Source organism: Microcaecilia unicolor, chromosome 1, assembly GCF_901765095.1.
Source record: "Microcaecilia unicolor chromosome 1, aMicUni1.1, whole genome shotgun sequence".
Taxonomy (NCBI): domain Eukaryota; kingdom Metazoa; phylum Chordata; class Amphibia; order Gymnophiona; family Siphonopidae; genus Microcaecilia; species Microcaecilia unicolor.
Window position 1 is genome coordinate 444,610,018 of NC_044031.1, and position 17,895 is coordinate 444,627,912.

Genomic DNA, 17,895 nt, shown 5'->3' on the forward strand with positions numbered 1-17,895 from the left:
TCTTTCCCCCCTCCCCTTCGCATCCATGCCCCCCCCCCTTCGCATCCATGCTGTCGTTTCTCCCCTGCCCTCCCGCTCCCATTGTTCTTCTTTACTGGCCACCCTCTTCTCTCCCCCCAACATCCCTTTTTGTTTTTTTTCTTCTTTTTAAATTTACCTCCATGGCGGTTCCGGCAGCGAAGCGTCAGGGAAGGAGGCGGCGCTCCCGACGTCTAGCTTTCCCTTCGCTGTGTTCCGCCTTCTTTTGACGTCATCCTTGACGTCAGAAGAAGGCGGAACACAGCGAAGGGAAGGCTAGACGTCGGGAGCGCCGCCTCCTTCCCTGACGCTTCGCTGCCGGATTTTTTTTTTTTTTTTCCGCCCTCGACGTCATGACGTTTGACGCGAGGGCGGGGCAGAGACGGCTGGCTGGCTTGAAGGCTTCACACCACGAATCCACGAACCCTTCAGCCTGGGAGTGACGTCAGATGGCTTCATGGCTTCAGAACGTTGTCCTCAGAACGTTGAGGGTGCGTTTTATTATATTAGATATGGTTAGGTTATATCTCAGAACAACAGACTTGGACTGTTTGTATTGCATTATTTTAATGTTTTATGAGTTGTTTAAGCGAGCTTTCAAATACTGATGTTGTAATTCACCTGGGGACAAATGACCTGGCCAATAGTAAGTTTACAGCACAGAGAGCGTTCCAGAAGCTTGGGGAGGGACTGAAATCTTTGGTTAGGACTGTGGCATTTTCCGAAGTAATTCCCACGTGGGGAAAGGGAGAGAAAAGACTACGCAAAACAGTGGAGTTCAATAAGTGGCTTGAGTCTTGGTGTAAAGAAGAAGGATTTAGTTACATAGGAGCGTGGGGTAATATGTGAAAAAATAACAGGCTGTACTGTAATGAAGGGCTACATCTTTCTGTGACAGGAAAAAGGATCCTTGGCGAGCAATTCAGACAGTATGTTTCTAGACATTTAAACTAGAAGTTGGGGGTGACAAAAGGAAACAAGGGAATTCGGAAAGTCACCCCCAGAATAAACTTGATGGCAGAGGGAAAGGTCATCTAAATATAGAAAACCACCTAAACTCACTATGCAGATGGAAAGCAATGAGCACAAATGCTCGTAATCTAGGTAAAAAGGTTCAAGACTTGCAAGCCCTAATGTTTAAAGAAAACTTGGATATTGCTGCTATTACAGAGATGTGGTTCAATGACTCCCATGAATGGGATGTGACTATACCAGGCTATAACCTTTTTAGAAAGGATAGAGAGGGTCGAAGGGGTGAAGGAGTGGCCCTGTATGTGAGAGACAAATATCAGAGCGGCTGAAATGCGGGGAAAGGAAGAAACTTTATAGATCATCCTGGAAAGAGAAGATGGAACCTATATCCACACGGGGGTTATCTACAGACCTCTGGCACAAACGGAGACGCTAGACAAGGATCTGATAGAGGATATTCAAAAGATTGGTATGAAAAGGGAAGTGCTACTGTTGGGAGATTTCAACTTGTCTGATGTGGACTGTAACGTCCCATCTGCGGAATCGGAAAGAAGTAGAGAGATTGTGGACACCTGTCAAAGTGCCTTGCTCAGAAAAATGGTGACGGAACCCATGAGGAAAAGGCTGATGCTGGACCTAGTGTTCACGAATGGAGGAAGTGTTTCTAATTTCCGGGTGAGAGCCCACCTATGTAATAGTGATCATCACACAAAGCGAATGCTACATAAATGTAGAAGGTATTCTCCGAGGACAGCAGGCTGATTGTTCTCACTGATGGGTGACGTCCACGGCAGCCCCTCCAATCGGAACACTTTTCTAGCAAAGTCCTTTGCTAGTCCTCGCGCGCCAATGCGCACCGCGCATGCACGGCCGTCTTCCCGCCCGAACCGGCTCGTGTTCGTCAGTCCTATACGTAGCAAGACAAAGACAAGGGAAGACACAACTCCAAAGGGGAGGCGGGCGGGTTTGTGAGAACAATCAGCCTGCTGTCCTCGGAGAATACCTTCTACAGGTATATAGCATTCGCTTTCTCCGAGGACAAGCAGGCTGTTTCTTCTCACTGATGGGGTATCCCTAGCCCCCAGGCTCACTCAAAACAACAAACATGGTCAATTGGACCTCGCAATGGCGAGGACATAACTGAGATTGACCTAACAATTTATCCAACTAACTGAGAGTGTAGCCTGGAACAGAACAAAACATGGGCCTAGGGGGGTGGAGTTGGATTCTAAACCCCGAACAGATTCTGAAGCACTGACTGCCCGAACCGACTGTCGCGTCGGGTATCCTGCTGCAGGCACTAATGAGATGTGAATGTGTGGACAGATGACCACGTCGCAGCTTTGCAGATCTCTTCAATAGTGGCTGACTTCAAGTGGGCTACCGACGCTGCCATGGCTCTAACATTATGAGTCATGACATGACCCTCAAGAGCCAGCCCAGCCTGGGCGTAAGTGAAGGAAATGCAATCTGCTAGCCAATTGGATATGGTGCGTTTCCCCACAGCCACTCCCCTCCTGTTGGGATCAAAAGAAACAAACAATTGGGCGGACTGTCTGTTGGGCTGTGTCCGCTCCAGATAGAAAGCCAATGCTCTCTTGCAGTCCAATGTGTGCAGCTGACGTTCAGCAGGGCAGGAATGAGGACGGAGAAAGAATGTTGGCAAGACTATTGACTGGTTCAGATGGAACTCCGACACAACCTTTGGCAAGAACTTAGGGTGAGTGCGGAGGACTACTCTGTTATGATGAAATTTGGTGTAAGGAGCCTGGGCTACCAGGGCCTGAAGCTCACTGACTCTACGAGCTGAAGTAACTGCCACCAAGAAAATGACCTTCCAAGTCAAGTACTTCAGATGGCAGGAATTCAGTGGCTCGAAAGGAGGTTTCATCAGCTGGGTGAGAACGACATTGAGATCCCATGACACTGTAGGAGGTTTGACAGGGGGCTTCAACAAAAGCAAACCTCTCATGAAGCGAACAACTAAAGGCTGTCCTGAGATCGGCTTACCTTCCACACGGTAATGGTATGCACTGATTGCACTAAGGTGAACTCTTACAGAGTTGGTCTTGAGACCAGACTCAGACAAGTGCAGAAGGTATTCAAGCAGGGTCTGTGTAGGACAAGAGCGAGGATCTAGGGCCTTGCTGTCACACCAGACGGCAAACCTCCTCCATAGAAAGAAGTAACTTCTCTTAGTGGAATCTTTCCTGGAAGCAAGCAAGATGCGGGAGACACCCTCTGACAGACCCAAAGAGGCAAAGTCTACGCTCTCAACATCCAGGCCGTGAGAGCCAGAGACTGGAGGTTGGGATGCAGAAGCGCCCCTTCGTCCTGTGTGATGAGCGTCGGAAAACACTCCAATCTCCACAGTTCCTCGGAGGAAAACTCCAGAAGAAGAGGGAACCAGATCTGACGCGGCCAAAAAGGAGCAATCAGAATCATGGTGCCTCGGTCTTTGGACTCCTTCTCTTGTGTTTGCTGAGTCACATGATGAGAAGATTAAAAAAAAATAAAGATACATATTGTAGGAGGCAGAAGCTTGGGTGAGTTGTTGCTAAAGGGCTAGGACTGAGTAGAACTCCATCTAGGGATCTATGTGCATTTACTATAAGCTGTTTCCATAACAAGACTTCCTGTGTCTTTATTCTTGCCATCTTTGCTGCTCTTGTAAATAAAAATAATTGCTTTATTTTTAAAATACTTGATTGTGGGAGTTAGTTCTATTATTTGGGCGCAGTGGGCTTGGATTTAAGGATAAGGGGAACACATTTGCTTCTGACATTTCACTCACTGTTAGTCTTGTTTGGAAACCATTATTTCAGACGTTTTTCTAAGTGTCAGGTACCCCAATAACACCCCAAAAGTATGTTATCTGTATTATGCCTACATACCAATTTGAGACCCCATATATCATTAATGACATTTTATAATCTTCACACACTGTTTACAAGTTCCATTAAAAAAAGTGGAAAGATCCAAGTTGTCAAATGGAAACCTACAATTCTCCAATCTGTTTCAAAATGCCTCATATATTCAGCATCTTAATAATATAGCTCACAAATATACCCCAAGTTATCCTATTATAATTATGAAAACAGTGTTTCTTTAGGGGGTTAGTTATTTCTCATAGGTGCCACTGAGTCGATTTAAGTACATAAGTACATAAGTAATGCCACACTGGGAAAAGACCAAGGGTCCATTGAGCCCACCATCCTGTCTACGACAGCGGCCAATCCAGGCCAAGGGCACCTGGCGAGCTTCTCAAACGTACAAACATTCTATACATGCTATTCCCGGAATTGTGGATTTTTCCCAAGTCCATTTAATATCGGTTTATGGACTTGTCCTTTAGGAAACCGTCTAACCCCCTTTTAAACTCTGCCAAGCAAACCGCCTTCACCAAGTTCTCCAGCAACAAATTCCAGAGTTTAATTACGCGTTGAACTACTAAACCTTTTGATAAGAGCCAAAAATGCCTGAAAAGATAAAAAATGAAATATCCCACTTGACTATGAAATATGCAGTCAATACATAAATGACTTATTTCTATGTACTAAGGTATGACTGATGAGTCTGTGCAACTTCCACAAACATTACTTTCAGAAAAAAACAGCCAAAACCCCATATGTTTCCTTAGATAATTAGGTTTAAGTACCACATAAACACAGTTTTGTCTACACATTTATTTATTTGCTGCATTTGTATCCCACATTTTCCCACCTATTTGCAGGCTCAATGTGGCTTACAATTTTCCTTCATGACATTTGCCACTCCAGAGTAGAAAGGTACAATTGACACTAAATAGAAGAACAGGATGACATAATTGATTAAATAAATGACATAATGGATCGTCATTACAGGGTAAAAGAGACAACTGACATTTCCTAAAGAATATCGATGACCTGGTAGATTAAAGAGTAAGATTAACAGCACATCATTTCAGGGTATAGATGCAATTTGTATGATCCATAATATATTGGAATATTTGGTCTAGGAGTTAAAGCAGGTGATTATGGTTCTGGAGATTTAAAGAAATTCTGAAGCTGAAACCCTGTTTTCTGTGTGAGCTTGAGTAGGTCCTACTGTCTGACTATCAGGCTCATTTTCGAAAGAGATGGACGTCCATATTCCGACTTAAATCAGTACTTCGACGTCCATCTGTCAAAGACATCCAAATCGGTATAACTGAAACAAGATTTTGGATGTCTCTAGCGAAAGTTTGTCGCAAGGACGTCCAAATCTCAAGGGGGCATATCGGAGGTGTGGTGAAGGTGGGACTTGGGTGTTCCTAAGACTTGGACATCTTTGAGCCATAATGGAAAAAAGAAGACCTCTTTTTATTACAAATAAGGCACAAAAAAGTGCCCAAAATGACCAGAAGACCACCGGAGGGAATCGGGGAGGACCTCCCGTTACTCCCCCAGTGGTCAATAACCCCCTCCCACCCTCAAAAAACATCATTAAAAATATTACGTGCCAGCCTCTATGCCAGCCTCAGATGTCATACTCAGGTCCATGACAGCGCATGCAGGTCCTAGAGCAGTTTTAGTGGGTGCAGTGCACTTCAGACAGGCGGACCCAGGCCCATACCCCCCCTACCTGTTACATTTGTGGAGGAAACAGCGATCCCTCCAAAACCCACCAGAAACCCTCTGTACCCACATATAGGTGCCCCCCTTCACCCATAAGGGCTATGGTAGTGGTGTACAGTTGGGGGTAGTGAGTGTTGGGGGAGGGGGTTGGGGGGCTTAGCACAAAAGGTAAAGGAGCTATGTACCTGGGAGCATTTTATGAAGTCCACTGCAGTGCCCCCTAGGGTGCCCAACTGCTGTCCTGGCATGTCAGAGGGACCAGTGCACTAGAAATGCTGGTCCTCCCACGGGGAAAGTTCATTTTCAAAAAAAGATGGACGTTCATCTTTCGTTTTGAAAATACCAAGGACGTCCTTAGACTTGGACGTCTTTGGCTTCGAAAATCGCCAAAAGTCAAAGACGTCCAAATCTAAGGGCGTCCTTGGTATTTTCAAAACGAAAGATGAGCGTCCACCTTTTTTTGAAAATGAGCTTTTCCCTGCCTACGGAATTGGACGTTTTAGAAAGACGTCCAAATCCTAACTTAGACATTTCTTTTGAAAATGCCCCTCTGTGTCTAGCAATCAAATTACATGGCTAACATTAATACAGAATTCCTTCTTTCCATTCCCTTAAGGAACCTGGTCAGGTGTCAAAAACTGAAAACCAAACTTTTTCTACTCTAGAACAAGCTTGTATGAAAGTGGCAAAATATACTAATAAAGGGAAATTATTCATACAAATTACTGTAACAACATTCATATAGTTGACGATTATAAACATAGCTGGGGTGCTGGAGTCATTTACATGCTACTCCTGAATCATGGGTTACCTCTGAATAATGAGAGAAGAACATTAGGCTGCTGTGCTAGGGACACACGTAGAACTGGATCAGCATATACGAACATTCGCAACAGTGTTAAGCATGGCAACATCATACACTCCATAACCTAAAAAGAAAAGAAAAAGTAAAATCCAGAGTAAATACCATTATGCATTCTTTTACTAGATCAATACCTGGCATTCCACCCACTGGTAAAAAGGACAAATATGTGAATATGCATTGCATGACATTAAACAACACCAGAAAGGTGTGTTCTAAAATCGCTTTCTTCAAGATTAATTTCATTTCCTTGAATATTCTGGAATTCGTTACCAGAGAATATGGTAAAGCAGTTAGCCTAGCGGGGTTTTAAAAGGGTTTGGATAACTTCCTAAAAGAAAAGTCCAAAAGCCATTATTAAGATGGACTTGGGGGAAAATCCACTGCTTATTTTTTTATAAGCAGAATAAAATGTAGTGTACTATTTTGGGATCTTGCCAGGTACCTGTAACCTGGATTACACACTGTTGGAAACAGGATGCTGGGTTTAATGGGCCTTCAGTCTGTTTCAGTATGGCAACATTTATGTTCTTATGTTCTACTAGACCAGTCTAGATGAGCAGGTAGAGCAATGTCATTTCAGAGACATCACCACCAAAAAAAAAATGGTGCAGCCCTATTGACCAAGCAGATCTGAAACAACTTTACAATAGTGCTGGGCAGACTTATACGGTCTGTGCCAGAGCCGGTGGTGGGCAGCAGGACTGGTGGTTGGGAGGCGGGGATAGTGCTGGACAGACTTATACGGTCTATGCCAGAGCCGGTGGTTGGGAGGTGAGGATAGTGCTGGGCAGACTTATACGGTCTGTGCCAGACCCGGTGGTTGGGAGGAGGGGCTGGTGGTTGGGAGGCGGGGATAGTGCTGGGCAGACTTATAAGGTCTGTGCCCTGAAGAGCACAGGTACAAATCAAAGTGGGGTATACACAAAAAGCAGCAAATATGAGTTATCTTGTTGGGCAGACTGGATGGACCGTGCAAGTCTTTTTCTGCCGTCATCTACTATGTTACTATGTTATAACTCTACCCCACACAACCCATTGATAAATCTTATAACTCTACCACATACAATCAGATTATGAAGCAATCTTATGGCAGAACTTTACGGATCCGCTTTATGGACCAAATTTTAAGAGCAATACAATGGATCATCACTATAGCCTAGTGGTTAGTGCAGCGGACTCTGATCCTGGGGAACTGGGTTCAATTCCCACTGCAGCTCCTTGTGACTCTGGGCAAGTCACTTAACCCTCCATTGTCCAAGGTACAAATAAGTACTTGTATATAATATGTAAACCGCTTTGAATGTAGTTGGAAAAACCACAGAAAGGCAGTATATAAGTCCCATTCCCTTTCAATAGAAAAATATTGTAGAACAATGGCACAGAAAGCGAATGCTACATACCTGTAGAAGGTATTCTCCGAGGACAGCAGGCTGATTGTTCTCACTGATGGGGTGACGTCCACGGCAGCCCCTCCAATCGGAAACTTCACTAGCAAAGTCCTTTGCTAGCCCTCGCGCGCCCACGCGCACCGCGCATGCGCGGCCGTCTTCCCGCCCGAAACCGGCTCGAGCCGGCCAGTCCAGTATGTAGCAAGACAATACACTTCAAGGGAAGACACAACTCCAAAGGGGAGGCGGGCGGGTTGGTGAGAACAATCAGCCTGCTGTCCTCGGAGAATACCTTCTACAGGTATGTAGCATTCGCTTTCTCCGAGGACAAGCAGGCTGCTTGTTCTCACTGATGGGGTATCCCTAGCCCCCAGGCTCACTCAAAACAACAACCATGGTCAATTGGGCCTCGCAACGGCGAGGACATAACTGAGATTGACCTAAAAAAATTTACCAACTAACTGAGAGTGCAGCCTGGAACAGAACAAACAGGGCCCTCGGGGGGTGGAGTTGGATCCTAAAGCCCAAACAGGTTCTGAAGAACTGACTGCCCGAACCGACTGTCGCGTCGGGTATCCTGCTGCAGGCAGTAATGGGATGTGAATGTGTGGACAGAAGCCCACGTCGCAGCTTTGCAAATTTCTTCAATGGAGGCTGACTTCAAGTGGGCTACCGACGCAGCCATGGCTCTAACATTATGAGCCGTGACATGACCCTCAAGAGCCAGCCCCGCCTGGGCGTAAGTGAAGGAAATGCAATCTGCTAGCCAATTGGATATGGTGCGTTTCCCTACAGCCACTCCCCTCCTATTGGGATCAAAAGAAACAAACAATTGGGCGGACTGTCTGTGGGGCTGTGTCCGCTCCAGGTAGAAGGCCAATGCTCTCTTGCAGTCCAATGTGTGCAGCTGACGCTCAGCAGGGCAGGAATGAGGACGGGGAAAGAATGTTGGCAAGACAATTGACTGGTTCAGATGGAACTCCGACACGACCTTTGGCAGGAACTTAGGGTGAGTGCGGAGGACTACTCTGTTGTGATGAAATTTAGTGTAAGGGGCCTGGGCTACCAGGGCCTGAAGCTCACTGACTCTACGAGCCGAAGTAACTGCCACCAAGAAAATGACCTTCCAGGTCAAGTACTTCGGATGGCATGAATCCAGTGGCTCAAAAGGAGGTTTCATCAGCTGGGTGAGAACGACATTGAGATCCCATGACACTGTAGGAGGCTTGACAGGGGGCTTTGACAAAAGCAAACCTCTCATGAAGCGAACAACTAAAGGCTGTCCTGAGATCGGCTTACCTTCCACTTGGTAATGGTATGCACTGATTGCACTAAGGTGAACTCTTACGGAGTTGGTCTTCAGACCAGACTCAGACAAGTGCAGAAGGTATTCAAGCAGGGTCTGTGTAGGACAAGAGCGAGGATCTAGGGCCTTGCTGTCACACCAGACGGCAAACCTCCTCCAATGAAAGAAGTAACTTCTCTTGGTGGAGTCTTTCCTGGAAGCAAGCAAGATGCGGGAGACACCCTCTGGCAGACCCAAAGAGGCAAAGTCTACGCCCTCAACATCCAGGCCGTGAGAGCCAGGGACTGGAGGTTGGGATGCAGAAGAGCCCCTTCGTCCTGCGTGATGAGGGTCGGAAAACACTCCAATCTCCACGGTTCTTCGGAGGATAATTCCAGAAGAAGGGGGAACCAGATCTGACGCGGCCAAAAAGGAGCAATCAGAATCATGGTGCCTCGGTCTTGCTTGAGTTTCAACAAAGTCTTCCCCACCAGAGGGATGGGAGGATAAGCATACAGGAGGCCCTCCCCCCAATCCAGGAGGAAGGCATCCGACGCCAGTCTGCCGTGGGCCCGAAGCCTGGAACAGAACTGAGGGACCTTGTGGTTCACTTGAGATGCGAAGAGATCCACCAGGGGGGTGCCCCACGCCTGGAAGATCTGTCGCACTACACGGGAATTGAGCGACCACTCGTGAGGTTGCATAATCCTGCTCAACCTGTCGGCCAGACTGTTGTTTACGCCTGCCAGATATGTGGCTTGGAGCACCATGCCTTGACGGCGAGCCCAGAGCCACATGCTGACGGCTTCCTGACACAGGGGGCGAGATCCGGTGCCCCCCTGCTTGTTGACATAGTACATGGCAACCTGATTGTCTGTCTGAATTTGGATAATTTGGTGGGACAGCCGATCTCTGAAAGCCTTCAGAGCGTTCCAGATCGCTCGCAACTCCAGAAGGTTGATCTGTAGATCGCTTTCTTGGAGGGACCACCTTCCTTGGGTGTGAAGCCCATCGACATGAGCTCCCCATCCCAGGAGAGACGCATCCGTGGTCAGCACTTTTTGTGGCTGAGGAATTTGGAAGGGACGTCCCAGAGTCAAATTGGAGCAAATCGTCCACCAATACAGGGATTCGAGAAAACTCGTGGACAGGTGGATCACGTCTTCTAGACCCCCAGCGGCCTGATACCACTGGGAGGCTAGGGTCCATTGAGCAGATCTCATGTGAAGGCGGGCCATGGGAGTCACATGAACTGTGGAGGCCATGTGGCCCAGCAATCTCAACATCTGCCGAGCTGTGATCTGCTGGGACGCTCGCACCCGCGAGACGAGGGACAACAAGTTGTTGGCTCTCGTCTCTGGGAGATAGGCGCGAGCCGTCCGAGAATCCAGCAGGGCTCCGATGAATTCGAGTTTCTGCACTGGGAGAAGATGGGACTTTGGGTAATTTATCACAAACCCCAGTAGCTCCAGAAGGCGAATAGTCATCTGCATGGACTGCAGGGCTCCTGCCTCGGATGTGTTCTTCACCAGCCAATCGTCGAGATATGGGAACACGTGCACCCCCAGCCTGCGAAGCGCCGCTGCTACCACAGCTAGGCACTTTGTGAACACCCTGGGCGCAGAGGCGAGCCCAAAGGGTAGCACACAGTACTGGAAGTGGCGTGTGCCCAGCTGAAATCGCAGATACTGTCTGTGAGCTGGCAGTATCGGGATGTGTGTGTAGGCATCCTTCAAGTCCAGAGAGCATAGCCAATCGTTTTGCTGAATCATGGGGAGAAGGGTGCCCAGGGAAAGCATCCTGAACTTTTCTTTTACGAGATATTTGTTCAGGGCCCTTAGGTCTAGGATGGGACGCATCCCCCCTGTTTTCTTTTCCACAAGGAAGTACCTGGAATAGAATCCCAGCCCTTCTTGCCCGGATGGCACGGGCTCGACCGCATTGGCGTTGAGAAGGGCGGAGAGTTCCTCTGCAAGTACCTGCTTGTGCTGGAAGCTGTAGGACTGAGCTCCCGGTGGACAATTTGGAGGTTGTGAGGCCAAATTGAGGGTGTATCCTTGCCGGACTATTTGGAGAACCCACTGATCGGAGGTTATGAGAGGCCACCTTTGGTGAAAAGCTTTCAACCTCCCTCCGACAGGCAGGTCGCCCGGCACTGACACTTGGATGTCGGCTATGCTCTGCTGGAGCCAGTCAAAAGCTCGCCCCTTGCTTTTGCTGGGGAGCCGCGGGGCCTTGCTGATTCGCACGCTGCTGACGAGAGCGAGCGCGCTGGGGCTTAGCCTGGGCCGCAGGCTGTCGAGAAGGAGGATTGTACCTACGCTTGCCAGAAGTATAGGGAACAGTCTTCCTTCCCCCGAAAAATCGTCTACCTGTAGAGGTAGAAGCTGAAGGCTGCCGGCGGGCGAACTTGTCGAATGCGGTGTCCCGCTGGTGGAGAGACTCTACCACCTGTTCGACTTTTTCGCCAAAAATGTTATCCGCACGGCAAGGCGAGTCCGCAATCCGCTGCTGGATTCTATTCTCCAGGTCGGCGGCACGCAGCCATGAGAGCCTGCGCATCACCACACCTTGAGCAGCGGCCCTGGACGCAACATCAAAAGTGTCATAAACTCCTCTGGCCAGGAATTTTCTGCACGCCTTCAGCTGCCTGACCACCTCCTGAAAAGGCTTGGCTTGCTCAGGGGGAAGAGCATCAACCAAGCCCGCCAACTGTCGCACATTGTTCCGCATGTGTATGCTCGTGTAGAGCTGGTAAGACTGGATCTTGGACACGAGCATAGAGGAATGGTAGGCCTTCCTCCCAAAGGAGTCTAAGGTTCTAGCGTCCTTGCCCGGGGGCGCCGAAGCATGTTCCCTAGAACTCTTAGCCTTCTTTAGGGCCAAATCCACAACTCCAGAGTCATGAGGCAACTGAGTGCGCATCAGCTCTGGGTCCCCATGGATCCGGTACTGGGACTCGATCTTCTTGGGAATGTGGGGATTAGTTAATGGCTTGGTCCAGTTCGCAAGCAATGTCTTCTTCAGGACATGGTGCAAGGGAACAGTGGACGCTTCCTTAGGTGGAGAAGGATAGTCCAGGAGCTCAAACATTTCAGCCCTGGGCTCGTCCTCCACAACCACCGGGAAGGGGATGGCCGTAGACATCTCCCGGACAAAGGAGGCAAAAGACAGACTCTCGGGAGGAGAAAGCTGTCTCTCAGGAGAGGGAGTGGGATCAGACGGAAGACCCGCAGACTCCTCGTCAGAGAAATATCTGGGATCTTCCTCTTCCTCCCACGAGGCCTCACCCTCGGTGTCAGACACAAGCTCACGGACCTGTGTCTGCAACCTCGCCCTGCTCGACTCCGTGGAACCCCGTCCACGATGGGGGCGTCGAGAGGTAGACTCCCTCGCCCGCATCGGCGAAGCTCCCTCCGCCGACGTAGTCGGGGAGCCTTCCTGGGAGGTGGCCGCGGTCGGCACCGCACGCGGTACCGACGTCGGGGACCTCAACCTGGGCGATGGGCCAGCCGGCGCCACGCTCGACGGTACCGGTGGCGCAAGCACCGCCGGTACCGGAGGGGTAGGGCGCAACAGCTCTCCCAGAATCTCTGGGAGAACGGCCCGGAGGCTCTCGTTTAGAGTGGCTGCAGAGAAAGGCTGAGAGGTCGATGCAGGCGTCGACATCAGTACCTGTTCCGGGCGTGGAGGCTGTTCCGGGCTGTCCAGAGCGGAGCGCATCGACACCTCCTGAACAGAGGGTGAGCGGTCCTCTCGGTGCCGATGCCTGCTGGGTGCCGACTCCCTCGGCGACCCAGAGCTCTCGGTGCCGACACGGGGAGGAGACCGGTGTCGATGCTTCTTCGATTTCTTCCGAAGCATGTCACCGGAGCTCCCCGGCACCGACGAGGAGGACGTCGAATCCATCCGTCGCTTCCTCGGGGCCGAGACTGAAGAAGGTCGATCTCGGGGGGGCTGTACCGCAGGAGCCCTCAGGGTAGGAGGAGACCCACCCGAGGGCTCACCGCCACCAGCAGGGGAATGGACAGCCCTCACCTGCACTCCACCCGATGCACCACCGTCCGACGACATCAGCAGACGAGGTCCTGGTACCACCGACGTCGATGCAGCTATCCGATGTCTCGGCGCCGATGCAGAGGCCCGATGCCTCGATGCACTCGATGCAGGGGCGGCCGAGGAAGATGGTCTGGACGCTGACGACGTCGATGCACTCGAAGATCCCGGTGCCGATGCCGACGAAGAGCCCGAGAACAACACGTTCCACTGGGCTAGTCTCGCTACCTGAGTCCGCCTTTGAAGCAGGGAACACAGACTGCAGTTCTGAGGGCGGTGCTCGGCCCCCAGACACTGAAGACACGACGAGTGTCGATCAGTGAGCGAGATAACCCGGGCGCACTGGGTGCACTTCTTGAAGCCGCTGGAAGGCTTCGATGTCATGGGCGGAAAAATCACGCCGGCGAAATCAAAAGCCGAAATGGCGAAATTTGAAGCACCAAATTTAGAGGGAGAAAAAATCTCGACCGAGGCCGAAAAGAGGCCTTCCCCGACGACGAAAGAAAACTTACCGGGGCAAAAAAGCTGGAAGTACAGGGAGGATTTACACGAAACCCGGCGAGGGGTTTCCGGAGCACTTCCCGACTAAGGTAAGCTTTCCCGAAGGAAAAAACACGCTCAAAACAAATTGGACGCGCGAGGTCGACTTTCCGGGGCTCGACACGGCGAAAACACGACCGTACCGAGTGCGGACAAAAGAAGACTGGCCGGCTCGAGCCGGTTTCGGGCGGGAAGACGGCCGCGCATGCGCGGTGCGCGCGGGCGCGCGAGGGCTAGCAAAGGACTTTGCTAGTGAAGTTTCCGATTGGAGGGGCTGCCGTGGACGTCACCCCATCAGTGAGAACAAGCAGCCTGCTTGTCCTCGGAGAATCATATTAAGGAGCAATTAAGATGGAGCAGAACTCTTTAGACAAGAACCAACTAATGGACAGTCTTCCCACAGTACAAATCTCTTTTGACCAGTCCACAGCCAAAGTCTTAGCCAAAGAACCCCACAACAGCCTGCAAGAAAATGGGCCTTGAGCCAACAGGCCCAAGTGTAATGCAGATGTACTTCCCAGGCAAACCAGGATACCTATTAGGAGTCAACTCTTTTGTTTGAATCAACTGAGATCCCAGCTGCTGTGATGGCTTTGCCATTGCACCAGCAAAATCTTACACTGCCTCTTGCCAGGGGGAAAAACTGAATGAGACACTTCAGCACCAGGTCCCATAACCTTAAACATATCTTTTAGTCTTCTAACTCCCTGCTGTGAGAGAAGCATCAGAAGTGAAGTACAGAACTAGCTACACCATGGAAAGCAACATTCCCCACATGTCTAGGCCTCAGGATTGTGCCCGTCCTGGGAAGAAGCTTACCCCTGATCAAGAACATAGTATATGGGGACCAAGGCAAACATTTACGGAAATGTGACAGTGCATTTCCATGAAAAACCACCAGACAAAAAGGGCACTGTTTGCAAAGAAAAAACCAGGCGGCCCTAGGGACCTGTGGAATCCTATATAGCAGGGCTCCTCTGTACATCAACGTCTACCCAATGCCGCAACCAGAGTTGCCAATGTGCCATGTTAGCCAAAAGGCATACTGCAGGCTCTAACCCGTAACTTGTCATAAATAGCAAGTCAAGTAGGCGAACCCTGTTTCTAGCTGGGTATTATGGCACCCTTCTTGTGTTGCTGACTACTGATGCCACTTCAGGCATGCTCTTGCAACAAAATGAGCTGCACGCTGTTGCATGAAGGCACAAAGATGCCACTTCAAAGGCTTGTTTCAGCGAGCTTTCTAGCTTCCTCTCCTGTAGGTCTTTTAGGACAATGCCCCCTTCCACCAGCAAGATGGTCTTCAGTCACAGTCATAGCCAAGAAGTCCACCCTGGGAAGCTGCAATTTATCTTTCTCCTTCCCTCTCTCAGTTCTGCGTCCAGTGAGACCCATTCTGCTGTATCAGGTCCTGAATATCCAGATGAATCAGGAAGGCCTAAGAAGGACATCTAAGCCCACTCATGAGTGACAAAGACGGCTATTAAATGGACTTGGAAAAATTCCGCATTTTTAGGTATAACTTGCTGGAATGTTTTTACGTTTGGGGAGCGTGCCAGGTGCCCTTGACCTGGATTGGCCACTGTCGGTGACAGGATGCTGGGCTAGATGGACCTTTGGTCTTTCCCAGTATGGCACTACTTATGTACTTATGTACTTAACTCCTGATGCCAAAGCAGAAGGCTCCTCAATGGAAAGCACCACCAGTGCCTCAGAAATAAGAGTACAGAGCTCCTCTTTATAAAACAACCTCAGTACTTTTGAATCATCTACCTCATCGAAACGCTCCTTCAATGATGACTCCTCTGAATAGACTGAAGCAACATCAGGTAAGACGGGAGTGTGGTAAAACAAGGGACTTTCATGCTTGTGATTTGTAATGTTGCCCTATGACACATTTCTTCCTTTCAGTGCATTTCCTTTGATTGGCCAGCAGGTGGTGCTTGACCTCTACATTATAGCTGTAGCAGAGGTCTGTTTTCTTTTTTCACCTACCTTTCCCAAAGGAACAGAGGAAAACACCCAAGAGGAAAAGTAATCTGCAGTGCCATTGGCCAAACACTCTTAGTGCTAATGTTCTGTGCCCTGAAGCCAAAGATCTAGCCCAGAATGTGCTAGAACTCCCCAGTTTCAGAGCTAGGAGCGTGGAGGTCGTAGATCTCTGCACTGAGGTCCTGTTCAATTCATGTTGGCAATTTCTTTTCCCAATCTCTCCAGGTACTACTTAAGTAAAAACGTGTTTAGTTAGCTTTAATACTAAATCCTTGTTATTTTATCTGTTTCTGTTTACCAATTTTACCGTTCACTGTTCTACTTTTTATTTTATTTTATTTTCTGCATTTGTACCCCACATTTTCCCACTTAATGGTAGGTTCAATTTGGCTTAAGGTCATCTAAAAGGGGAAAGAATGTAGGCAAGATGATCGACTGGGTTTAGATGGAACTTAGGCTGGTTCGGCAGGAACTTAGGCTACGTATGGAGGACTACTCTATTGTGATGAAATTTATCAAAAGGTGCGTCCACTACTAAGGTTTAAAGCTCACTGACCCTATGAGCTGAAATAACAGACAACAGTACTTCCAGGTCAAGTACTTCAGATGGCAGGAATTCAGTGGCTCAAAAGGAGCTTTCATCAGCAAAGTGAGAATGACGTTAAGATCCCATGACACTGGTGAAGGTTTGACAGGGGGCTTTGACAAAAGCAAACCTCTCAAAGCGAACAACTAAAGGCTGTTCAGAGATAGTGCAATTAGTACTTATCATCAATGTATAGAAGGTAAGCCCATCTAAACTGACTCTGCTTGAATACCTTCTACACTTATGAGAGTCTGGTCTCAAGACCAACTCCATAAGGGTTCACCTTAGTGAAATTAGTACTTATCATCAATGTGTAGAAGGTAAGCCCAAGGTGAACCCTTATGGAGTTGGTCTTGAAACCAGACTCTCATAAGTGTAGATGGTATTCAAGCAGGGTCTGTGTAGGGCAAGTAAGGGGATCTAAGGCCTTGCTTTCACACCAGACGGCAAACCTCCTCCATTTAAAAGAGCAACACCTCTTACTGGAATCTTTCCTGGAAGCCAGCAACACTCAGGGGACACCCTCCAAAAGATCCAAGGAAGCGAATTCTAGGCTCTCAACATCCAAGCTGTGAGAGCCACAGATTGGAGGCTGGAATGTAGAAGCGACCCCACATTCTGACGGAAAACACTCCAATCTCCATGGTTCTTCAGAAGATAATTCCAGAAGAAGAGAGAACCATATCTGTTGCTCCCAGTACGGTGCGATCAGAATCATAGTTCCATGCTCTTGCTTGAGTGTCAACAAAGTCTTTCCCACTAGAGGTACTGGAAGATATGCATACCGAAGACCTGTCCCCCAATTGAGGAGGAAGGCATCTGATGCTAATCTGCTGTAAGCCTGAAGCCTGGAACAGAACTGAGGGAACTTGTGATTGCGTTGAGTGGCAAAAAGATCCACCGAAGGGGTGCACCACACTCAGAAGATCTTGCAAGCTATGCCAATAAGGAGAGACCACTCATGCGGTTGCATTATCCTCCTTAGCCTGTCGGCCAGTGTGTTGTCTGTGCCTGTCAGATAAGCGGCTTGAAGGAACATGCACAATGCCACATCCGGATAGCCTCCTGACACAAAGGGCGTGATCCGGTGCCCCCCTGCTTTTTGGTGTAATACACTGCAACCTGATTGTCTGTTTGAAATAGAATAATTTGATGAGACAGCCAAACTCTGAAAGCCTTTAGAGCATTCCAGACAGCTCAAAGCTCCAGGAGGTTGATCTGAAGATTCTTTTCCTGGGAGGACAAAGCACCTTGAGTATGAAGCCCATCTACATGAGCTCCCCAACCCAGGAGAGATGCATCCATCGTCAGCAATTTTTGAGGCTGAGGAATTTGGAATGGCAGTTCCAGAGTCGAATTGAATTGTCCACTAATGAGCGTGTACAAGCTCGGAGGACACTTAGATGACATCTTCTAGACTCCCAAGCTCGGGGGACACTTGGATGACATCTTCTAGACTCCTTGTGGATTGAAACCATTAAGAAGCAAGGGTCCACTGAGCTGATCTCTTTAGAAGACGTGTTTTGGGTGCAACATACATTGTGGCAGCCATGTGGCCCAGCAATCTCAACATCTTCCAAGCTGTGACCTGCTGAGAG

At 49.0% G+C, this 17,895-nt stretch overlaps 1 protein-coding gene across 1 annotated transcript in view; it reads right to left on the minus strand.

Moving 5' to 3' along the window:
* Nucleotides 1-17,895, minus strand: part of RTTN (rotatin) — a 478,682-nt gene that overhangs the window by 272,457 nt on the left and 188,330 nt on the right. Inside the window, exon 21 of the mRNA XM_030212687.1 lies at nt 6,397-6,514. Within this exon, the coding sequence (XP_030068547.1) occupies nt 6,397-6,514 (118 nt within the window). The remainder of the gene's footprint in view (nt 1-6,396; nt 6,515-17,895) is intronic.